The sequence below is a fragment of the Pan paniscus genome, chromosome 4, assembly GCF_029289425.2.
Source record: "Pan paniscus chromosome 4, NHGRI_mPanPan1-v2.0_pri, whole genome shotgun sequence".
Taxonomy (NCBI): Eukaryota; Metazoa; Chordata; class Mammalia; order Primates; family Hominidae; genus Pan; species Pan paniscus.
The window spans coordinates 175,972,452-175,998,106 of NC_073253.2; the positions used below are offsets into that span (position 1 = coordinate 175,972,452).

Genomic DNA, 25,655 nt, shown 5'->3' on the forward strand with positions numbered 1-25,655 from the left:
TAGTGTTTTCATTCTTCTTCTAGTCTAATTACCTTCAACTTCTATTATTAGTTCTCTTAGAGCCGTTAGTTATTTAAAATTGTGTTATTAACAATTTCTAAGTTCATGGGGTTTCCTCTTTTTAAATTTCTCTTTACCTTCGTTGTCCTTCGTGGTGCTCTCCATGGAAACCTGCTTTCTGATCTAGTAAGTGCTTATTCTTTGTGCATGTCCCCAGACTTGAAATCACTGCATAATCCCTAACTGTGTGTGTCCTGGCTTAGTGCATCTAATGAATGACTGAATGAATGCATCTTTGCCTTACCCCCAGGCCTGAAACATCGTCTCGGTCCCCTTCTCAATACCTTGGATCCTTGGAGATCAAGGTCCTGGTTGTTCTGGCAAGTTCAACACAATCTGGCCTCATGATCAGAGTCCTGTCCCTGAACTCAAGACAAGGGAGGGATGGGCAGAATTACCTCATGCTGTGCCAGGAAATATGAGTCTCATGGAGCATTGCCTGTGTGCCTGGGCGAATTCACTGCCTCACTACCCTGTGCTGAGATGATCTCTCTCTTTTTTTTTTTTTTTTTTTTTTTTTCTGAGATAGAGCCTCACTCTGTCACCAGACTGGAGTGTAGTGGTGCAATCTGGGCTCACTGCAACCTCCCCCTTCCCGGTTCAAGCAATTCTCCTGCCTCAGCCGCCCAAGTAGGTGGGACTATAGGTGCGCACCACCATGCCTGGCTAATTTTTGTATTTTCAGTAGAGACGGGGTTTCATCACGTTGGCCAGGATGATCTCGATCTCTTGACCTCGTGATTCACCTGCCTTGGCTTCCCAAAGTGCTGGGATTACAGGCATGAGCCACTGTGCCCGTCCAATCTCTCTTTCAGGGATAGATGCTCACTCTCTCTTGCAGCTCTGCCTGCCAGACTAAGCCTGAAAATATCTCTGCATCTGGCATTCCTTTACCACCTATGTGGGGCACAGCCCAGAACAAAGTCCCTCCAAGTGTACCCTACTCTCTTTCCATTATCATTTCTCTGGTCTGAGATAGATGTTTATGACCTGCCAATAAATGCAGAGACTCAAAGTCCAGTGCCCATACTCCTCATTCATACAGCCATGTTTAGGGAGGCTCTAGGGAGAAACGCACAGTTTGACATCGTTCATGAAGAGCCTCTCCATGGCTCCTGCGCCTGAGACAGCTGGCCTGACCTCCAAATCATTCATCCACCCCTGCTGTCATCTGTTTTCATAGTGTGAGATCAACCCACAGGAATATCCATGGCTTTTGTGCTCATTTTGGTTCTCAGTTTCTACGAGCTGGTGTCAGGTAAGCCTTTCAGTTTGGACTGTTGTTTTTCTCCTTGTTGAATAATATTTTGAGTTCATTCATGACAATGATCTCAGCACAGTGAGATGCAGGAATCTTTGGTGCTTGCATTCTCCAGCTTCTCTTGGCCTCAGGCTGGAAACTACCAATGCCAGGAGCTGTGGGAAGCACAGGGCAGCAGGAATTGAGGAAGACTCCTTGGGCTGTTTCTCAAGGACTTGGGCACTATCACAGTAGCCCAGAATAATGGGAGCAGGCCCTGGGAGCAGGGAGGGAACACATCGAGAACGCCAAGGTAAACACATTGTTCTCCCCCGGTGGGCTGTGGGGCTTAGGCAGGGGAAGTCTCTAATAAAATCCCCAGGTTTTTGACTTGGGTGCCTGGGTGGAAGGTGGCACTGTTTAGGATGTTTGGAGAAAAAGACAATGTGTCCAGTTATGCACATGCTGAGTTAGAAACACCTGTAGTTATGGGGTAGAGCACCAGACCTTTAAGTGAGGAATAAGTTGGAACCTGGCACAGTCTAGGCAGAAACCCACTCTTCTTTCTCCTTCTAGTAACCATCAAGACAAAGCCTGGTGTGTAGGATATTCAGTAATCAAATAAATTTTGCAAGGAGAGATGGGGCTGGAGTAGAACACTGGATTCTGGGTGGTCAGTGTTAAGCCACAAAAAGTTCGTTTGACTGTGTTCACTTTCTGTCTGGAACAGTTCCATCCTGCTATTTGTCTGCCTGTGACTGTTTTGCTAAACGAAGCCAACAAAACAGAAATAAGGGGATCAAAATCCATGTGTGCTCAGAGGGCGCGGTGGCTCACACCTATAATCCCAGCACTTTGGGAGGCTGAGGCGGGTGGATCACCTGAGGTCAGGAGTTTGAGACTAGCCTGGCCAACATGGTGAAACCCCATCTCTATTAAAAACACAAAAATTAGCCGGGCGTGGTGGTGAGCGCCTGTAGTCCCAGCTACTCGGGAGGCTGAGGCACGAGAATCGCTTAAACCCAGGAGGCGGAGGTTGCAGTGTGCCAAGATCGCGCCACTGCACTCCAACCTGGGTGACAGAGTGAGACTTTGTCTCAAAAAAACAAAAACAAAAAACCACAATCCACGTGTGTTACTCACAAGACAGCCTCCGTTTAAGTCCATCCTCACCTATTTTCTGACAAGCCTTTCTGTCTGCTTTCTGTTTCTGCATGAGGCAGCAGGGCATGCTGGAAATGACCTTACAGGAAGTAACACTATTTTTAAAACTTTCCTTTTCTCTATGAGCTTGTGGCTAATAACTTCTATTAGCATCAGTTTTTGCTTGTGATGACATAGAGATAATAAGATCACATCTGTGACATTCCTGTGGCTGAAGGGCTGCTGTGTGGATTGCGTGAACTCGTGCATGTAGAGCGTCCAGCACGGAGCTCCACTGGGGCACAGTAGGTTGCAACAACAGACAGTGTTATTCCTTGCTTCTCCCCAGGGGAAGGAGTAAAGGGAGACGCTGTCGGCAAGACAAATGACAGCAGCAAGGCTGGCCGGAGAGACAGACATATACTAAAAACTGTTTGCCTGGCTTGAGAGTCTCACACAGCCTTGAAGGCAGCACTCACAGCAGCCCAGCTGACAGGCTGGGTCCCAAAAGCTGATCTAGAGCAAGGGCCTTTCTGCAGGTGGTTTGTTTAGCAGACCGTTCTCAGAAACAAAAGTGACAGGGTGCAGAGAGTGAAGCCAGTGGGAGGAAAGCCATAGAGGGTGCGCTAATGAGCAGGTTGCCGTGGTGGCAACTGGGACCCAGGCCTACTGGGTCCTTTGGAGGAACTGTATAGATGATGGCTCAGGATCTTCCCAACATCCACTGCTTCCTGTTCCCCACTGGGTGAGATGTGTCCCCCCCAGGACTATTAAAATCGCAAACCTTCTTGGCCACCCTGTGCCTGGGCTGAGGAGGTTCCAAAGGTTGCAAGAAGCCATCAGCAGAGAGGCAGAGGCCAGGCTCCAGGGGTGGAGCTGTCAGCAGGCAGGCAAGTGCCCATCCCATTCCAGGGGGACTCAGGGTTGGGTGGTGAGGAGCAGGGCCTCAAGATCTGCTACACCAGGTCAGCAGCTGGTCAGACACCAGGCTGCAAAGTCACGCCTCACTTAATAATACTCTTAAAGATGCATGAGTGAAATACATTTCAGCAAGATTTACAAAATGTACTTAAACTTAGAAATAATTAGTGCTAAAATTAAAAATATCCACTTCTCTGGAAATTCACACATGGGATCCACTTTGCCTCTGATGCACATGCAGATCCCACACACAAGTATATCCATATACCATAAATGGATACATGTGAATCAATCAAGAGACACTGCCAATCAAAGGGGGTGGGTACTTAGAAGGTGAAGGGAGTGGGCCTCCATTGTTTGTGGTCTCTCTAAGAAGAACTCTAATCATACAGAGTTGTAAGTGTGATTTACACCAGAAAAATTACTTAGTTGACCACAAAACCAAGAAGCAAATGCAAAAAGAAAGTAGCGCTCACCATTCCTAGGCATAATCCCTGTCTGTGGAGCCCATTCTCCGTGCTGGGCATGGGGAATCCTGTGCTGAGGGAAACACACACACTCTGTCCTCATGAAGCTGAAAGTCGTGCAGGGAAGGCTCGCAGAAAACAAACAATTATGTCACTTGCAGCAAGATGAAGACAGTTTCAAGTGAAGATCAAGACAAAGCTGTACCAAGAAAATACAAACAAAACAAAACAGGTAAGCCATGTTGATAAAGCACTAGAGTGGGGGTGTCCAATCTTTTGCCTTCCCTGGGCCATTTTGAAAGAAGAACTAACACTAACGATAGCTAATGAATGAAAAAAAATCACAAAAAATCTTATAATGTTTTAAGAAAGTTTAAGAATTTGTGTTGGACCGTATTCAAAGCCATCCTGAGTCTCAGGCAGCCCACAGGCTGTGGCTTGGACAAACTTTTGCTAGATGAAGTAGTATTCAAGCACGAAATAATAAAGTGGAAAAACATAAAATTATTACCTGGAGTAAAAGGTAGGTGTCATGGAAAAGATATGTCACAACATCAGTGCACTAAAGGGCAAATCTCTGAAATAAAAACTACAAAATCTCCTCACTGTGTCACACCATGTCCTTCAGAATATGGCAGAAGTCTACTTAAAAAAAGAAGCACAAATAAATGTGCTTCAGCGGAGAATATATATTCCTTCCTTGTATCCATAAAACATTTACAAGATGTAATCATCTATTTGAAGGAAATGAATTTTCCCAAATTCGATATTTTATGGCCACTTACTCCCCTCCTGGGTCATTAAAAAAGGTTTTTAGCATAGAAGATGCAAAGGGGGTGGTGTGAGTGTTCATTAAGCAGATGGGCAGAGAGGAGAGCACGTGGAGATAGATTCTCCTCCAGTCAGGGAGTCTGCATTTGGAAGGTGCCTCTCAGGCCCCTGAATAACTCATCCCCAGAGACAGGGTTTCCTCAAGTTGAATGTGGGAATATTGATAGCACATACCTTACCTCATCTCACATGAGATGTGTGTGAGAACCGAGTGAAGTAACTGACATGGAAGCATTCTCGCAAGTGTAAGATGTGCAAATGCAAGTCATCAGGTTTAGAAAGAAGACTGATGGATCCCCCACCCCATACCCCACACATCTCCACCCACCAGAGCCCTGAGAAGGACTCAAGTGGATTTTGCTCAGTTGTCTGTTATGTTTCCTCCTATAGGACAGTGGCAAGTGACTGGACCCGGCAAGTTTGTCCAGGCCTTGGTGGGGGAGGACGCGGTGTTCTCCTGCTCCCTCTTTCCTGAGACCAGTGCAGAGGCCATGGAAGTGCGGTTCTTCAGGAATCAGTTCCATGCTGTGGTCCACCTCTACAGAGATGGGGAAGACTGGGAATCTAAGCAGATGCCACAGTATCGAGGGAGAACTGAGTTTGTGAAGGACTCCATTGCAGGGGGGCATGTCTCTCTAAGGCTAAAAAACATCACTCCCTCGGACATCGGCCTGTATGGGTGCTGGTTCAGTTCCCAGATTTACGATGAGGAGGCCACCTGGGAGCTGCGGGTGGCAGGTCAGTTGTTTATTTATGACTGAGTTGTCTTGTAAAGTCATGCTACCATTATCAGCTCTTAAAAGTATTTCAGATAATGAAATAAAACAGACTTTCCAGATTCTGACATGATGTAAAAAGGCTTCGGTGGGGATCACTGACCTGAGGTTTCTGGAGATGAGCCTGGCCCTGCCACCACACAGGTGGGATCATGACGCAGAACACAGCCACCTGCACCTGCCACCACCTGACAGGATACAGAGGAAAGCCACTCCCAGTGCTGGTGAAATGAGAGTGATAATGCCTGTCATATTTCAATTTCTTTTATTTTCTTCTTCTTTTTTCTTGACTTCTTGTGTGTTACTAAACTTTTTTTAGGATTCCATCACAGCTTATTGTTAGTCTTTTTTTAGTATAACATTTTGTAGTGTTTTCTTAGGTGCTGCTCTAGGTGTTATGATATTCATATATAATTTATCACAATCTACTGTATCAACATTTTACCACTTTGAAGTGTGGAAACTTCATTTTCATTCAGAGCCCTTCAAACTCCACAATTTAAAAATAACATTGCCTTGAGTATTTCTTCTATATACATAAGCACTATATCAGACAGTGACTTAATTTCTGTTTAAACCATCAAATATAATTTTTATTTTTATTTTTTATTTTTTAGTTTTCTTTGAGACAGTCTTGTCCCGTCACCCAGGCTGGAGTGCAGTGGTGTGATCTCAGCTCACTGCAACCTCCACCTCCTGGATTCAAGTGACTCTTGTACCTCAGCCTCCTGAGTAGCTCAGATTACAGGCATGCGCCACCACACCCAGCTAATTTTTTTTTTGTATTTTTAGTAGAGATGGGGTTCTGCCATGTTGGCCGGCTGGTCTCAAACTCCTGGCCTCAAATGATCCCCTGCCTTGGGCTCCCAAAATGCTGGGATTACAGGTGTGAGCCACCACACCCAGCACGTATGTGATTGTTAAACACTAATAAAATGGAAAATCTATTGTAGTTTTCCTTATTCTTCTTTTTCTATTGCTTTTCTTCTTTCCTAATATTCCAAGATTCTTTCTTTTATCATTTCCTTTCTGTTTGAAGAATTTCCTCCAGCCATCCTTTTAGGATAGGTCTGCTAGTGACAAATTCTCTTAGTTTATGTTTATCTGAGAATAAATATGCAAAAGATTTCCTCTTTATTTGTGAATAATGGTTTTGCCAGATATAGAATTTGTGAGTTTCTTGATGGTTATTTTCTTTCAGCAGTTGAAAAATGTGCTACTTCTTTCTGGCCTTGAAGATTTCTCATGAAAAATCTGCTGTCATTGGTGTTTTCTTTATTTTCAGAAATTTAATTATGATCTATCAAGTTTCTTTACATTTCTCCCATTTGGTGTGCTCTCAGCTTCTTGAATCCGTAGTTTCATGACTTTCACCTCATTTGATTAGATCAGCCATCATTTCTTTAAATACTCTTTCAGCTCTCTCTCTTTCTCCTCTCCTTCTGGAACTATGATGATATAAATGTTGATATTTTGTTATTGTCTCATAGGTCCTTGAGGATCTGCTTTTCCTCTTTAAAAAAATATTTTCCTCTCTTTTCATGCTGGTTAAGTTTCATTGTTGTATCCTGGAGTTCAAAATTTTTTTTTTTTTTTTTTTTTTTTTAATGAGATGGAGTCTCGCTCTGTCGCCCAGGCTGGATAGAGTGCAGTGGCACGATCTCACTCACTGCAAGCTCTGCCTCCTGGATTCATGCCATTCTCCTGCCTCAGCCTCTGGAGTAGCTGGAACTACAGGCACCTGCCACTACACCCGGCTAATTTTTTTTGTATTTTTAGTAGAGATGGGGTTTCACCGTGTTAACCAGGATGGTCTTGATCTCCTAATCTCGTGATCCGCCCGCCTTGGCCTCCCAAAGTGCTGGGATTACAGGCCTGAGCCACCATGCCAGGCCAATAATTTTATTTTCTGTCATCTCCACTCTAGCATTGAAGCTACCAAGTTAGTTTTTGTTTTTGCACTTTTTTCTGTTATATTACTTCTGATTTGTTTTTTATAACATCTATGTTTTTTGTTTTTTAAAGTTTTTTGAGAGAATTCATAATTGCTTTTTGAAACATTTTAATAATAGCTATTCATGTTGGTCTTGGCAATCACATGATTGTCTATTTTCATTCAAGTTGATATTTAATTGGTTCTTGGTATGATGGGTAATTTTTAGTTGAAATCTAAATGGTTTAACTATTGTAAGATACTCTAGACCCTATGTAAAGCTTCTGTTTTGCAGGCAGTCACCATGTTTAGATTTATGGCTCAGGTCCAAGTCTATTTTTGGTGGTTGTGGCTCCAAATACAATTTAATTTTCAGAGACTTTACTGTGTTATTTTGGTCTACTTTGCTTAACTGATGTCACTGGAGATTCTGCTCATCCTTTCTAGTACTAACTGTGGCAGTAAAAGGTGTTTTCCCATGTTGCTCCTCACTGTTTCTTGTGAGAGAGGTGATCATCTGGCATAGTGGGAAAAAGTACTTTTCCCCTGGTCTCCAGTCAATGGGGCTTATGATCAATTCTTTTGCCAGCACCACTTTGTATATCATGTATTTTCAGCCATTTAGGGGTGGAAAGATTCCCGCTGGGCCACCTACTTCTGCTGGAGGTGGGAGTGGGGGAGTGGTCATAGGATGCTCAGCTGCTGTGTTTTTTTTCTACTCCTGGGGTCCCTAGTCAGTCCTCCTTAGTCTTTCCACTTTTCAAAATGCACCTATGCTTGCCTCATTTCTAGGGTTTATGATTTTACTTAGAGAAAGGAGCAAGGAAGAGAAGTCTACATCATCTTACTTGAGCCCCCTTCCTTGGTGCTTACACCACCATCATTCTTTCATTAATTTATTGACTAACAAACATTTATTAGGCTCCATGCACTGATCCAGACCCTGGGGAATGGCAGAGAACAACACTCAGAGAGGAAATTCTGTTTGGAGTGGTTAAAAGGCAATATTAAATCATAAAATTGAAGTCAACCACATAAGAGGTACTTTTGCGTATTTCCCAAGTCACAAATCTGAATGTCACAATAAACCCTTCCTTGATGTTCAGTCCTATTGATTCAACCTCTCAAATAGATTCTGCACCTGCCGTTCCCCTTCTCAGAGCCCTCCTCCTCCCCAGCCCTTCTTTTCTCTCACTGGAGTCACTTCAGTAGTTGCATGGCGGGTCACTCTCCTCCGGAGTGTTCTCTGTGGTCCCTCCTCCATGCTGCTGCCTGGAGACCTCTCTAACATACAGGCCTTGCCATAACTCCCACCTGCTGGAAGCTGGTAAGAGCCCTACTGGTCTACAGTTCTTAAAGTGGCTGTGGGCAAGTCCACGTTGCTCAGGTCAGTGAATGTACGACCTCCACGGCTTGCCTTGTGCCTTTTTCAGATCTTGTCTCACACCCCTACTCTCTTATACATCATTATCTGGAATATAAATATTCATGAGTCCTTGAAATCACTGTGGCATGTTAACTTTTCACATTGTGGTTTGTACTTGCCTCTTTTTGTCTAAAATGCTTCCCCTCTCCCAGACCTGACCACAACAAAACTCCTATTTTCTGACACAGAAGGGTGCAAATGTCATCTCCAGGAAGCTGTGCCTTTCCCTGACAGTTAAGCACTCTTCTCTGTGCTAACCTGACTATGCTTTCATAGTTGCCATTTCACTATGAAATGTATTTTATACAGTTTCCTCACTATTTGATCAATGAGTTTCTCATTAGAAGGGGCTGTGTCTTATTCACTGCATCCTATTTCATACTTAGGAATATCCAGGCATATATAGTGGCTGCTAAATAAATGTTGAATGAACATAGACCATGGAAGGGCTTGCAGTAGTAGCATGAGTGGATGTGTGTGTAAGAGAGAGAGAGAGAGAGAAAAGGATGTGTGTGTAAGAGACAGAGAGAAAAGGATGTGTGTGTGAGAGAGAGAGAGAGAGAGAGAGAAAAGGATGTGTGTGTGTTATGGGTACAGGCTTGATGAACCAGACTCAAAATGCTGTAAGCTTGAAATTTGATCTTTGCTTTCATCTTTCCCTGCTTTCTTCCCAGCACTGGGCTCACTTCCTCTCATTTCCATCGTGGGATATGTTGACGGAGGTATCCAGTTACTCTGCCTGTCCTCAGGCTGGTTCCCCCAGCCCACAGCCAAGTGGAAAGGTCCACAAGGACAGGATTTGTCTTCAGACTCCAGAGCAAATGCAGATGGGCACAGCCTGTATGATGTGGAGATCTCCATTATAGTCCAGGAAGATGCTGGGAGCATATTGTGTTCCGTCCACCTTGCTGAGCGGAGTCATGAGGTGGAATCCAAGGTATTGATAGGAGGTGAGTGGGGAGAAGGAGGAGCAAGGAATGGGTGTGTGCATACGTAACCCAGGGTAGAGCAGCAGCTTGTGTCTGGGATTGTTGTATAGTACCATCCAGCTTCAATGATTTGTTTTGAGAGTCAAAGATTGATGAGGTATAAAAAACAAAACCAAACATTTGATGAGGCAGAAGTAGAATAGTTTACAATTTCAAGGCAGTAGAATTAAGTATTTCCTTCACCACACAATACCCCAATGGTGCAACACTCACAACTCAACACGTAACAAAACTTAAGGAAATTAACTCTAGGACTAAGAAAATAATTGTTTCTTCATTTTTAGAAAACGTCGTTGCTCCTTCATGAAGCAGAATAAAACTGTAGAAAATTTCAGAAAGGATTTACAAATAGTAGGAAAATTTACATAAACTAAAATGCTTCCAGAATCACACTCAATGTAAAAGGATTGAATTTGCCAGTTAAAAGATAAAGAATCTCAGACTGGATTTAAAAATCTCATCGCTTGAACCCAGCAGGCAGAGGTTGCAGTGAGCCGAGATGGCACCACTGTGCTCCAGCCTGGGTGGCAGAGCAAGACTCCATCTCAAAAACATAAAAATAAAAATAAAAATAAAAATAGACAAATACTAAAAATCTCAATTGCAATTCATAAGAGGAAAAATGTAGCACATATCAGCTATTCATCGAAAATAAAAAATACTCGAGAAATATTAATCACGAAGAATTGAACAGATATATTAGTGTCAAGAAAAGGAAGACAAAGTTTTAAGAAAAAGGGCATTAGGGATAGAGTTATTTCAAAAACATAAGTTCACTCAGTATAAGAATATGAAAATTTTAAATATATATATGTACCTTATACATGTAAAACATAGAAAATATCAACAGAAATAAGAAAAAAGGTCATACTTCGAGTTCTAAAATTGATTAAATAAGTAGACAAAATGAGTAAGAATATATAATATTTGAACTAAAAATTAATAGGTCTGAAATAACGTATTTTTGGAGATGGCACTCCAGGTTTGTAGAATATACAGTAATTTTTACCATACTTGGAACTTTTATAAAATTTTACCAGATATAAACACATACAATGGTTTTAAGAAAATTTTCAGACATAGATATCATGCACACAAAATTCTCTAATCATAATTTAATAAAGTCAAATGACCACAGCAAAAGATAGTTTAAATTCTTATGTGTTTGAAAAATTTTTAAACATTAAAATAACTGAGAAATTGAAGAAAGCATAGTGATAGGTAGAAAATTCTTAAAACTGAATGATAATAAAATTACAATCTATTATAATGTGTAAAATAGAACTAATATAGTTTTCTGAGTCAAAATTTTATCTGGCTGGGCGCAGTGGCTCACGCCTGTAATCCCAGCACTTTGGGAGGCCAAGACAGGTGGATCACCTGAGGTCAGGAGTTCAAGACCAGCCTGGCCATAATGGTGAAACCCCGTCTCTACTAAAAATACAAAAATTAGCCAGGTGTGGTGGCGGGTGCCTGTAATCCCAGCTACCTGGGAAGCTGAGGCAGGAGAATTGCTTGAACCCGGGAGGCGGAGGTTGTGGTGAGCCGAGATCATGCCACTGCACTCCAGCCTGGGTGATAGAGCAAGACTCCATCTCAAAAAAAAAAAAATATATATATATATCCTTTAATGCTTAAATGTGCTTATTAGCATGAAATAGCTGAATATTGATATTAGGCATCAATATATATTTCAGAAAACAGCAAAAGAAAGTGGAAGAAATCCTAAAGATATAGAAATATGGAAATATAAAGACAAATAGTGCACATTAATACATCTAAAGTTAGACGGTTTGAAGTGTTATTAAAATAGATAAACTGGCAACATCAGTTAAGAATAAAGGAGAGGCCGAATAGGAACAGCTCCGGTCTACAGCTCCCAGCGTGAGCGACGCAGAAGACGGGTGATTTCTGCATTTCCATCTGAGGTACCGGGTTCATCTCACTAGGGAGTGCCAGACAGTGGGCGCAGGTCAGTGGGTGCGCGCACCGTGCGCGAGCCGAAGCAGGGCGAGGCATTGCCTCACCTGGGAAGCGCAAGGGGTCAGGGAGTTCCCTTTCCGAGTCAAAGAAAGGGGTGACGGACGCACCTGGAAAACTCCCACCCGAATATTGCGCGTTTCAGACCGGCTTAAGAAACGGCGCACCACGAGACTATATCCCACACCTGGCTCGGAGGGTCCTATGCCCACGGAATCTCGCTGATTGCTAGCACAGCAGTCTCAGATCAAACTGCAAGGCGGCAGCGAGGCTGGGGGAGGGGCGCCCGCCATTGCCCAGGCTTGATTAGGTAAACAGGGCAGCCAGGAAGCTCGAACTGGGCGGAGCCCACCACAGCTCAAGGAGGCCTGCCTGCCTCTGTAGGCTCCACCTCTGGGGGCAGGGCACAGACAAACAAAAAGACAGCAGTAACCTCTGCAGACTTAAATGTCCCTGTCTGACAGCTTTGAAGAGAGCAGTGGTTCTCCCAGCACGCAGCTGGAGATCTGAGAACGGGCAGACTGCCTCCTCAAGTGGGTCCCTGACCCCTGACCCCCGAGCAGCCTAACTGGGAGGCACCCCCCCAGCAGGGGCACACTGACACCTCACACGGCAGGGTATTCCAACAGACCTGCAGCTGAGGGTCCTCTCTGTTAGAAGGAAAACTTAACAAACAGAAAGGACATCCACACCGAAAACCCATCTGTACATCACCATCATCAAAGACCAAAAGTAGATAAAACCACAAAGATGGGGAGAAAACAGAACAGAAAAACAGGAAACTCTAAAATGCAGAGCACCTCTCCTCCTCCAAAGGAACGCAGTTCCTCACCAGCAACGGAACAAAGCTGGATGGAGAATGATTTTGACGAGCTGAGAGAAGAAGGCTTCAGACGATCAAATTACTCTGAGCTACGGGAGGACATTCAAACCAAAGGCAAAGAAGTTGAAAACTTTGAAAAAAATTTAGAAGAATGTATAACTAGAATAACCAATACAGAGAAGTGCTTAAAGGAGCTGATGGAGCTGAAAACCAAGGCTCGAGAACTACGTGAAGAATGCAGAAGCCTCAGGAGCCGATGCAATCAACTGGAAGAAAGGGTATCAGCAATGGAAGATGAAATGAATGAAACGAAGCGAGAAGGGAAGTCTAGAGAAAAAAGAATAAAAAGAAATGAGCAAAGCCTCCAAGAAATATGGGACTATGTGAAAAGACCAAATCTACGTCTGATTGGTGTACCTGAAAGTGATGGGGAGAATGAAACCAAGTTGGAAAACACTCTGCAGGATATTATCCAGGAGAACTTCCCCAATCTAGCAAGGCAGGCCAACGTTCAGATTCAGGAAATACAGAGAACGCCACAAAGATACTCCTCGAGAAGAGCAACTCCAAGACACATAATTGTCAGATTCACCAAAGTTGAAATGAAGGAAAAAATGTTAAGGGCAGCCAGACAGAAAGGTCGGGTTACCCTCAAAGGGAAGCCCATCAGACTAACAGCGGATCTCTCGGCAGAAACCCTACAAGCCAGAAGAGAGTGGGGGCCAATATTCAACATTCTTAAAGAAAAGAATTTTCAACCCAGAATTTCATATCCAGCCAAACTAAGCTTCATAAGTGAAGGAGAAATAAAATACTTTACAGACAAGCAAATGCTGACCGATTTTGTCACCACCAGGCCTGCCCTAAAAGAGCTCCTGAAGGAAGCGCTAAATATGGAAAGGAACAACCGGTACCAGCCGCTGCAAAATCATGCCAAAATGTAAAGACCATCAAGACTAGGAAGAAACTGCATCAACTAACGAGCAAAATCACCAGCTAACATCATAATGACAGGATCAAATTCACACATAACAATATTAACTTTAAATGTAAATGGACTAAATTCTCCAATTAAAAGACACAGACTGGCAAGTTGGATAAAGAGTCAAGACCCATCAGTGTGCTGTATTCAGGAAACCCATCTCACGTGCAGAGACACACATAGGCTCAAAATAAAAGGATGGAGGAAGATCTACCAAGCAAATGGAAAACAAAAAAAGGCAGGGGTTGCAATCCTAGTCTCTGATAAAACAGACTTTAAACCAACAAAGATCAAAAGAGACAAAGAAGGCCATTACATAATGGTAAAGGGATCAATTCAACAAGAGGAGCTAACTATCCTAAATATATATTCACCCAATACAGGAGCACCCAGATTCATAAAGCAAGTCCTGAGTGACCTACAAAGAGACTTAGACTCCCACACATTAATAATGGGAGACTTTAACACCCCACTGTCAACATTAGACAGATCAATGAGACAGAAAGTCAACAAGGATACCCAGGAATTGAACTCAGCTCTGCACCAAGCGGACCTAATAGACATCTACAGAACTCTCCACCCCAAATCAACAGAATATACATTTTTTTCAGCACCACACCACACCTATTCCAAAATTGACCACATAGTTGGAAGTAAAGCTCTCCTCAGCAAATGTAAAAGAACAGAAATTATAACAAACTATCTCTCAGACCACAGTGCAATCAAACTAGAACTCAGGATTAAGAATCTCAAAGCCGCTCAACTACATGGAAACTGAACAACCTGCTCCTGAATGACTACTGGGTACATAACGAAATGAAGGCAGAAATAAAGATGTTCTTTGAAACCAACGAGAACAAAGACACAACATACCAGAATCTCTGGGACGCATTCAAAGCAGTGTGTAGAGGGAAATTTATAGCACTAAATGCCCACAAGAGAAAGCAGGAAAGATCCAAAATTGACACCCTAACATCACAATTAAAAGAACTAGAAAAGCAAGAGCAAACACATTCAAAAGCTAGCAGAAGGCAAGAAATAACTAAAATCAGAGCAGAACTGAAGGAAATAGAGACACAAAAAACCCTTCAAAAAATTAATGAATCCAGGAGCTGGTTTTTTGAAAGGATCAACAAAATTCATAGACCGCTAGCAAGACTAATAAAGAAAAAAAGAGAGAAGAATCAAATAGACGCAATAAAAAATGATAAAGGGGATATCACCACCGATCCCACAGAAATACAAACTACCATCAGAGAATACTACAAACACCTCTACGCAAATAAACTAGAAAATCTAGAAGAAATGGATACATTCCTCGACACATACACTCTCCCAAGACTAAACCAGGAAGAAGTTGAATCTCTGAATAGACCAATAACAGGAGCTGAAATTGTGGCAATAATCAATAGTTTACCAACCAAAAAGAGTCCAGGACCAGATGGATTCACAGCCGAATTCTACCAGAGGTACAAGGAGGAACTGGTACCATTCCTTCTGAAACTATTCCAATCAATAGAAAAAGAGGGAATCCTCCCTAACTCATTTTATGAGGCCAGCATCATTCTGATACCAAAGCCTGGCAGAGACACAACCAAAAAAGAGAATTTTAGACCAATATCCTTGATGAACATTGATGCAAAAATCCTCAATAAAATACTGGCAAACCGAATCCAGCAGCACATCAAAAAGCTTATCCACCATGATCAAGTGGGCTTCATCCCTGGGATGCAAGGCTGGTTCAACATACGCAAATCAATAAATGTAATCCAGCATATAAACAGAGCCAAAGACAAAAACCACATGATTATCTCAATAGATGCAGAAAAAGCCTTTGACAAAATTCAACAACCCTTCATGCTAAAAATTCTCAATAAATTAGGTATTGATGGGACATATTTCAAAATAATAAGAGCTATCTATGACAAACCCACAGCCAATATCATACTGAATGGGCAAAAACTGGAAGCATTCCCTTTGAAAACTGGCACAAGACAGGGATGCCCTCTCTCACCGCTCCTATTCAACATAGTGTTGGAAGTTCTGGCCAGGGCAATCAGGCAGGAGAAGGAAATAAAGGGTATTCAATTAGGAAAAGAGGAAGTCAAATTGTCCCTGTTTGCAGACGACATGATTGTTTATCTAGAAAACCCCATCGTCTCAGCCCAAAATCTCCTTAAGCTGATAAGCAACTTCAGCAAAGTCTCAGGATACAAAATCAATGTACAAAAATCACAAGCATTCTTATACACCAACAACAGACAAACAGAGAGCCAAATCATGAGTGAACTCCCATTCACAATTGCTTCAAAGAGAATAAAATACCTAGGAATCCAACTTACAAGGGATGTGAAGCACCTCTTCAAGGAGAACTACAAACCACAGCTCAAGGAAATAAAAGAGGATACAAACAAATGAAAGAACATTCCTTGCTCATGGGTAGGAAGAATCAATATCGTGAAAATGGCCATACTGCCCAAGGTAATTTACAGATTCAATGCCATCCCCATCAAGCTACCAATGACTTTCTTCACAGAATTGGAAAAAACTACTTTAAAGTTCATATGGAACCAAAAGAGAGCCCGCATCGCCAAGTCAATCCTAAGCCAAAAGAACAAAGCTGGAGGCATCACACTACCTGACTTCAAACTATACTACAAGGCTACAGTAACCAAAACAGCATGGTACTGGTACCAAAACAGAAATATAGATCAATGGAACAGAACAGAGCCCTCAGAAATAACACCGCTTACCTACAACTATCTGATCTTTGACAAACCTGAGAAAAACAAGCAATGGGGAAAGGATTCCCTATTTAATAAATGGTGCTGGGAAAACTGGCTAGCCATATGTAGAAAGCTGAAACTGGATCCCTTCCTTACACCTTATACAAAAATCAATTCAAGATGGATTAAAGATTTAAACGTTAGACCTAAAACCATAAAAACCCTAGAAGAAAACCTAGGCATTACCATTCAGGACATAGGCGTGGGCAAGGACTTCATGTCCAAAACACCAAAAGCAATGGCAACAAAAGCCAAAATTGACAAATGGGATCTAATTAAACTAAAGAGCTTCTGCACAGCAAAAGAAACTACCATCAGAGTGAATAGGCAACCTACAACATGGGAGAAAATTTTCACAACCTACTCATCTGACAAAGGGCTAATATCCAGAATCTACAGTGAACTCAAACAAATTTACAAGAAAAAAACAAACAACCCCATCAAAAAGTGGGCGAAGGACATGAACAGGCACTTCTCAAAAGAAGACATTTATGCAGCCAAAAAACACATGAAAAAATGCTCATCATCACTGGCCATCAGAGAAATGCAAATCAAAACCACTATGAGATATCATCTCACACCAGTTAGAATGGCAATCATTCAAAAGTCAGGAAACAACAGGTGCTGGAGAGGATGCGGAGAAATAGGAACACTTTTACACTGTTGGTGGGACTGTAAACTAGTTCAACCATTGTGGAAGTCAGTGTGGCGATTCCTCAGGGATCTAGAACTAGAAATACCATTTGGCCCAGCCATCCCATTACTGGGTATATACCCAAATGACTATAAATCATGCTGCTATAAAGACACATGCACACGTATGTTTATTGCGGCATTATTCACAATAGCAAAGACTTGGAACCAACCCAAATGTCCAACAATGATAGACTGGATTAAGAAAATGTGGCACATATACACCATGGAATACTATGCAGCCATAAAAAATGATGAGTTCATATCCTTTGTAGGGACATGGATGAAATTGGAAACCATCATTCTCAGTAAACTATCGCAAGAACAAAAAACCAAACACTGCATATTCTCACTCATAGGTGGGAATTGAACAATGAGATCACATGGACACAGGAAGGGGAATATCATACTCTGGGGACTGTGGTGGGGAGGGGGGAGGGATAGCATTGGGAGATATACCTAATGCTAGATGACGAGTTAGTGGGTGCAGCGCACCAGCATGGCACATGTATACATATGTAACTAACCTGCACAACGTGCACATGTACCCTAAAACTTAAAGTATAATAAAAAAAAAAATTTTAAAAAAAAAAAATAAATAAAATAAAATAACTTATAAGACAGAAAAAAAAAAAAAAGAATAAAGGAGAAACAGCACAATTAAGGCAGGAAATAACAAGAAGGCACAACTAAAGATTTAGTAGAGATTTGTAAGATAAACTGCTTTGAATAACTTTTTCCTTTTCTATTGAATATGATGAAGTGAAAGTTTTCATAGAAAAATATAAAATACAGGACAGGCGCAGTGGCTCATGCCTGTAGTCCCAGCAGTTTGGAAGGCTGAGGCGGGCAGATCGCTTGAGGTCAGGAGTTTGAGACCAGCCTGCCCAACATGGAGAAACCCCATCTCTACTAAAAATACAAAAATTAGCTGGGCGTGGTGGTGTGTGTCTGTAATCCCAGCTACTTGGGAGGCTGAGGCATGAGAATCACTTAAATCCAGGAGACAGAGATTGCAGTGAGCTGAGATCGCCCCACTGTACTCCAGCCTGGGGGACAGAGTGAGACTTTGTCTCAAAAATTTTTAAAAAAGAAGAAAAAAGTAAAATACAAAATCCGAAGGAAAGATAGACCACCTGACTAATTTGTAACCATGAAAGAGGTGGAGTCAGCATTAAAAAGTCTTCCCACAAGGAAGACACAAGGCCCACATTGTTTTATATACAAAGTCTACCAAATATTCAAGAAAAGAGAAAATGTATCTTTCAGGAAGTCGGCCAGAAAGCAGAAAAATAGGAAATATTAAACTCATTTTATTGAGTCAACATAATTTTGGTGTCATAAGAGAAATGGGCAATTCAAAAAAGGAAAAATTTTTACCAACATTACTCATAATTGAAAATGTAAAAATCTTACCAAAAATTTTGCAAGTAGAAAAGTCCACAAAAACATATATCATGACCAAACTTATCCTGGAAAAAAATGTTAGGTCAACATGGGAACATATATTAATGTAATTATAACATAATTCGTTAAAAGAGATAAACTATAATTTTCTTAGTAGATGTAAATAAAACAGATAACTTTCAACATCTATTCATCATGATTTCAACACTTGCAAATCTAGAAATAGAAGAAAATTTTTTTATCAATCTAGAAATAGGAGAGACTCTGCTTAATCTGATGAAAAGATATCTAAAGATACTTGCAGCAAACATCATATAAAATAATAAGCCACCTAATTTTTTAAATACATACCGAAAACATTATACATAATGTGTCATTTAAAATCATAACATAAGGAGATTGCATTAAACACTTCTGTTCCACATTATATTAAAGTACTGTTACTATTAGCAGCCACTTCAATAAGGGAAGAAAATGTAAAAGTTATAACTTTTAGAAAGAAAAAAATTAAATGGCCATTGTTCACAGTTTATATGATGATATAAATGGAAAATTTAGAAAAATGTACAGACAAATTCTTTCAACTCATAAAAGAACCCATCGTGTTCATGAAAAATGAGAGGAATAAACAAAATCAATTGCATTAGTAAACACCAGCAAAGGAAGAAAAACACATGCCATGTACAATAACAATAAAAAATATGTTAACCAGGAATAAGTCTAATAAAATGTTTACAAAATCTTATTGAAGGTTATTATAAAACTGTATTAAAAGACACTAATGAAAACTAAAATAAGAGAACAAACATAACACCTTTCAGATAAGAAGATGCATGTTTTTAAAGATATCAGTTCTCCTAGAATTGCTGTACAGATTCAATACAATTCCATAGAAAAATCTCAGCACATTTTTTGGTTTGTTTGTTTTTTGAGATGAGCTGTCACTCTGTCACCCATGCTGGAGTATAGTGGTGCAATCATGGCTCATTGCAACCTCAATTTCCCATGCTCAAGCAATCCTCCCATCTCAGCCTCCCAAGTAGCTGGGACCACAGGTGTGCACCCCCATGCCTGGCTAATTTTTTTTAATTTTAAATATTTTTATAGATGGGGGGGTCTCACTTTGTTGCCTAGACTGGTCTCGAACTCTTGTCCTTAAGAAATCCTCCCGGCCAGGCGCGGTGGCTCATGCCTGTAATCCCAGCACTTTGGGAGGCCGAGACGGGAGGATCACGAGGTTAGGAGATCGAGACCATCCTGGCTAACATGGTGAAACACCATCTCTACTAAAAATACAAAAAATTAGCCAGGCGTGGTGGTGGGCGCCTGTAGTCCCAGCCACTCAGGAGGCTGAGGAAGGAGAATGGCGTGAACCCGGGAGGCAGAGGCTGCAGTGAGCCGAGATCGCGCCACTGCACTCCTGCCTGGGCAACAGAGCGAGACTCTGTCTCAACAAAACAAAACAAAACAAAACAAAACAAAACAAAACAAAACAAAACAAAGAAATCTAAAGGAGAAAAGAATAAACATTACCTTAAAAAAAAAAAAAAAAGAAATCCTCCCACTTTGGCCTCCCAAACTGCTGGGATTATAGGCATGAGCCACTGCACCTGGCCCAGAGTTTTCTTAAAGCCTAACAAGTCAATTCCAAAGTTTATGTGGCAAAACAAATAGCCAAGAATTGCTAAGATACAGTGGAATAAGAGCAAGCTAAGAAGCTTAGTCTTATCTCAGAGACATATCCCAAAACTTTGAAGATTAAGCCAATTAAAATTATTGGCACAGAGATAACCCTATGGATCAATGAGAGAGAACAAAGAGCCCAGAAACAAATCCAAGCTTGAACATGAGGTACACAGAGGTGACCTTGCATGTGTGGCAGTGTGTAAAGCAAGGTCCACTCAACAAACATTGCCAGCAGAGTCAACACCTGCTTAGAAGATGACATTGAACTTCTGCCTCATTAGACACAGACACACACACACACGTGTGTGTATATATATATATATATGAAATCCAGATGGATCAAGACTTATAAAGAAATGCAAAGCTTTAACACGCACACACACACACGTGAATATATATATATATATATATATGAAATCCAGATGGATCAAGACGTTTACAGAAATGCAAAGCTTTAAATCTGTGGAAGAAATGAGAGAAAAATGTTTTCATCTTGGGGTACTGGGGGATTCCTTAAATGGGCGTAAAATTGCCTTACCTGCTTAGCTATCACTAAGGGTCTGTGGGACTGTTTTTCAGAGACGTTTTTCCAGCCCTCACCTTGGCGCCTGGCTTCTATTTTACTCGGGTTACTCTGTGGTGCCCTGTGTGCTGTTGTCATGGGGATGATCATTGTTTTCTTCAAATCCAAAGGTAAGTGAGAGAGAGAAGCACGGGCCCGTACCTTCTTCATGGTTCCAGTGGAGCTGATATCAGGCTGCCCTCACACACCTCTGGGCTCTGCTCTTCCAGCCCTAGGCCTACAGGGGCCACCACCTGAGGCACAGGGAACCCAGTCTTCAGCCTCCTCTGTGCTGGCCTGAAATGGCTCCTTCAGAAAATGCCAGCCTCTGCCAATCCCTTTCTACTTTACATGGAGCACAGGATAAGCACATAATTGATTTTCAGTACATAAAGAGTTCACATAAATTTTCACCAACAGGCTGAGTGCTGTGACTCGTGTCTGTAATCCCAGCACTTTGGGAGGCCGATGTGGGAGGATCACTTGAGCCCAGGAGTGTAAGACCATCCTGGGCAACATGGCGAGAACTCCTCTCTACAAAAAATTTTTAAAAAATAAAATAAAATAATTATCCGGGTGTGGTGGTGCGTGACTGTGGTCCCAGCTACTCAGGAGGTTGAGACGGGAGGACGGCTTGAGCACAGGAGGTCAAGGCTTTAGTGAGCCATGTTCGTACCACTGCACATCAGCCTGGGCGACAGAGTGAGACCCTGACTCAAAAAATAAATATATAAAAATAAATAAATTTCTACTAACGACAACAAGAGACAATAAGAAAATTTCAGGGTGGTTGCAAAGACTTCATAGAAGAGGAAATAAAACTGACTGACTGAGATAAAATGATAATCTCAGTAAGAGTCTTCACCCTAGAACAAATTTCCTCCTCCTTGGGAGTGACACTTCCCCTTGGGGGTGAGGCCACCCCCGCCTCCCCTCCCAGCCGCCTTCTCCCATCTCCATCCCCACCTCCACAGCATCCCAGCTGTTGTCCCTCTCCTTAGCATGCACCTTCCTGATCTCTTGCTCCACCCCAGAGAGCCACACTCCGTGCAGGGGCTGGGGAGACGAGCACATATAAGTGTCCTAGGAGAGGCCCTGCCCTTCACACCTGCAGCTTGTCCCACCTGTGCAAGGAGCCAGCGTCATGTTTGTGCCTTGCACACTCCTGTGTCCACCACTGAATATACCGTTTCTGTTTCAGGGAAAATCCAGGCGGAACTGGGTGAGTATGTGTCATGTCCTGAGCCTCCCACACATGGTTCTCCCGGGTCCCTCCCTGATCCACAGTTGGAGCCTCTGGACGACCCTGGCTGCAGGCTGGACAGGAAGCACCGGCAGGTGGAGGAGAGCAGCTGCTCGCTCTCTCCATCCACTGCTCATGAGTTACCCCTCGGACATCTGGAGGGCTTAGGATAGGCCCCGGGGCCTGGGAGTCCCCACAAATTGTCTGTGCCTGTTGCCCGTTGGTTTGCTGTGTGTGTGGTGGGGGGAGGTGTTGATCCTGAGCTCTGAGGGTGTGTGGGCCACAGTGAGGAACCTGAGAAAAATTTGTGGGTGATCCTCGACCTCCCCTGGCCTGATGCTTTGAGACTTTATCCAGTTCTGTATCAACCACTAAATAGTCTGCTTTTTGTTTTGTGGAAACTCCAGGATAAACTGGGTGAGAGTGTTATCACTCGCAGGGATTTCCTCCCACGCCCTCCCTGGGCCCCCGCTCTGTGACGTCAGCCTCTTACATGTTTTTTGTTTTTGTTTTTGTTTTTCAGACTGGAGAAGAAAGCACGGACAGGCAGGTAAAAGAAAATATTCCTCTTCACACATTTATGACTCCTTTCCAAGTCTCTCGTTTATGGATTTTTATATCCTGAGGCCTGTGGGTCCCTGCAGAGCCAAGCTTGTGATGGGAACTCTGAAACTGCAGATTCTGGGGGAGGTGCATTTTGTAGAGAAACCCCATAGCCTTCTTCAGATCTCTGGAGGGCCCACAACACTCAAAAATGGTCCCAATCCTTGGTCTCTCCCTTCTCCCTGCGCCGTTTCCCACGTGAGCACTGAACTGCCTGCTCTCTCTGCTTGCTTTCAGAATTGAGAGACGCCAGGAAACACGCAGGTACCAACGCCTGAGAGGGTGACAGTGGGCATGCAGTAGGAAGATGACCAGTGACAGATATGGCGCCCATCCAGCTTGTAGACAGCAAATCTGTGATGCCCCAATCCACCCCAGGGTGCAGCTGCCTCTAAATACACTTCTTGGCCCAGGACTTGGAGGGAAAAGCGTAGGGACTGGGTCAGCTAGGAGGGGTCACAGGCAAGACGCCAGGGAACTGAGGGCATTAGTAGCTGGCTTCTAGGGGTCTGTGCGAAGGGGACCGAAGTGAAGTTAGCAGGAACTGGTGGGTGGAAGGAAGCTGAATCCTGGAGTCACTCAAGGTCTCACAGAGTCAAATAGAGGGCTTACGTGGGAGGGCAGTGGTAGGGCTGGGTGATATAGAGGAGTTGAACATCTCATGGTTGAGCATCTCCAAGCATCAGTGAGGCACGGGGGCTGCCCTGGAGAAGGTACATGGCTGGTGGGATAGTGGGACTGGCCGGATCCTACCCGGAGCCAGTCTGCAGTGGGAGGGTCGACCGCTTGTTCCAGCCCAGATTTCGTCTTCAGTAACTCATGCTTCCTCTCTCCCCCACCGCACCCCAGTGGAGGTGACTCTGGATCCAGAGACGGCTCACCCGCAGCTCTGCGTTTCTGATCTGAAAACTGTGACCCATAGAAAAGCTCCCCAGGAGGTGCCTCACTCTGAGAAGAGATTTACGAGGAAGAGTGTGGTGGCTTCTCAGGGTTTCCGAGCAGGAAAACATTACTGGGAGGTGGACGTGGGACAAAATGTAGGGTGGTATGTGGGAGTGTGTCGGGATGATGTAGACAGGGGGAAGAACAATGTGACTTTGTCTCCCAGCAATGGGTATTGGGTCCTCAGACTGACAACAGAACATCTGTATTTCACATTCAATCCTCATTTAATCAGCCTCCCCCCCAGCACCCCTCCTACACGAGTGGGGGTCTTCCTGGACTATGAGGGTGGGACCATCTCCTTCTTCAATACAAATGACCAGTCCCTTATTTATACCCTGCTGACATGTCAGTTTGAAGGCTTGTTGAGACCCTATATCCAGCACGCGATGTATGACAAGGAAAGGGGGACTCCCATATTCATATGTCCAGTGTCCCGGGGATCAGAGAGAGAAGACCCTGCTTAAAGGGCCCCACACCACAGACCCAGACACAGCCAAGGGAGAGTGCTCCCGACAGGTGGCCCCAGCTTCCTCTCCGGAGCCTGCGCACAGACAGTCACGCCCCCCACTCTCCTTTAGGGAGCTGAGGTTCTTCTGCCCTGAGCCCTGCAGCAGCGGCAGTCACAGCTTCCAGATGAGGGGGGATTGGCCTGACCCTGTGGGAGTCAGAAGCCATGGCTGCCCTGAAGTGGGGACGGAATAGACTCACATTAGGTTTAGTTTGTGAAAACTCCATGCAGCTAAGTGACCTTGAACAAGTCACAACCTCCCAGGCTCCTCATTTGTTAGTTACGGAGAGTGATTCCCGCCTCACAGGTAAGATTAAAGAGACAATGAATGTGAATCATGCTTGCAGGTTTGAGGGCACAGTGTTTGCTAATGATGTGTTTTTATATTATACATTTTCCCACCATAAACTCTGTTTGCTTATTCCACATTAATTTACTTTTCTCTATACCAAATCACCCATGGAATAGTTATTGAACACCTGCTTTGTGAGGCTCAAAGAATAAAGAGGAGGGAGGATTTTTCACTGATTCTATAAGCCCAGCATTACCTGATACCAAAACCAGGCAAAGAAAACAGAAGAGGAAGGAAAACTACAGGTCCATATCCCTCATTAACACAGACCAAAAATTCTAAATAAAATTTTAGCAAATTAAACTAAACAATATATTTAAAGATGATATATAACTACTCAGTGTGGTTTGTCCCACAAATGCAGAGTTGGTTTAATATTTAAATATCAACCAGTGTAATTCAGCACGTTAATAAAGTAAAAAAGAAAACCATATGATCATGTCAATGATGCAGAAAAAAAGTTTCATAAAGCCACCATCATTACTGATAAAACCTGTCAACAAGGAAGATACACAGATGAAAAATAAGCACAGGAAGAGATACTTAATGTCATTAAACACTAAGAAAATGCAAACTAAAACCACAACAAGATACCATTACCATCTATTAAAGTGGCTAAAATTACAAAGCCTGACAATAGCAAGTGTTGGTGAGGATGTGGAGGGAAGGAACTCTCATACACTGCTCATGGGACTGTCAAATACTATGGTCACTTTGGAAAACAGTTCAGTAGTTCCTTTAAAAGTTCAACAGTCACTAACCATATGATCCAGCATGGCCTTCTAATTACTTTTCCAAGAGAAAAGGAAATCTGTGAATGTTCATAGCAGCTTTATTTGTAATAGCCAAAATTTGAAAACAACACAAAGCTCACCAATTGATAACAAATGATGATATATCCATGCAAATAAAGTGCTACTCGGAAATAAGAAAGAATATTGTTATACACACAAAATCATTAAATCTCACAGAAATTATTACAAGTAGTGCTTGCTTTGGCAGCACGTTTAGTAAAATTGGAATGATACAGAGATTAGCGTAGCCCCTGCACAAGGAGGACGTGCAAATTCATGAAGTGTTCCATATTTTAAATTTAATTTTACGATAAAGAAAAACATTGGAGGGCTGGGCGCGGTGGCTCACGCCTGTAATCCCAGCACTTTGGGAGGCTGAGGCGGGTGGATCACAAGGTCAGGAGATTGAGACCATCCTGGCTAACATGGTGAAACCCCGTCTCTACTAAAAATACAAAAAATTAGCTGGGCATGGTGGCGGGTGCCTGTAGTCCCAGCTACTCGG

At 42.8% G+C, this 25,655-nt stretch overlaps 1 protein-coding gene and 1 non-coding gene across 2 annotated transcripts; both read left to right on the forward strand.

Moving 5' to 3' along the window:
- The first annotated feature begins 57 nt into the window (after positions 1-57).
- Positions 58-24,789, forward strand: BTNL3 (butyrophilin like 3). Its single transcript, XM_003806742.4, has 8 exons — positions 58-1,318; positions 5,053-5,400; positions 9,472-9,747; positions 20,723-20,836; positions 21,907-21,927; positions 22,472-22,498; positions 22,789-22,815; positions 23,401-24,789. Exons 1-8 carry the CDS (start codon positions 1,270-1,272, stop codon positions 23,958-23,960), a joined length of 1,422 nt encoding a protein of 473 aa, XP_003806790.1. The 5' UTR covers positions 58-1,269; the 3' UTR covers positions 23,961-24,789.
- Positions 24,790-25,342: 553 nt separating this feature from the next.
- Positions 25,343-25,446, forward strand: LOC112439895 (U6 spliceosomal RNA). Its single transcript, XR_003028125.3, has one exon. It is a non-coding gene; the product is annotated as a U6 spliceosomal RNA (small nuclear RNA).
- The last annotated feature ends 209 nt before the right edge of the window (positions 25,447-25,655 follow it).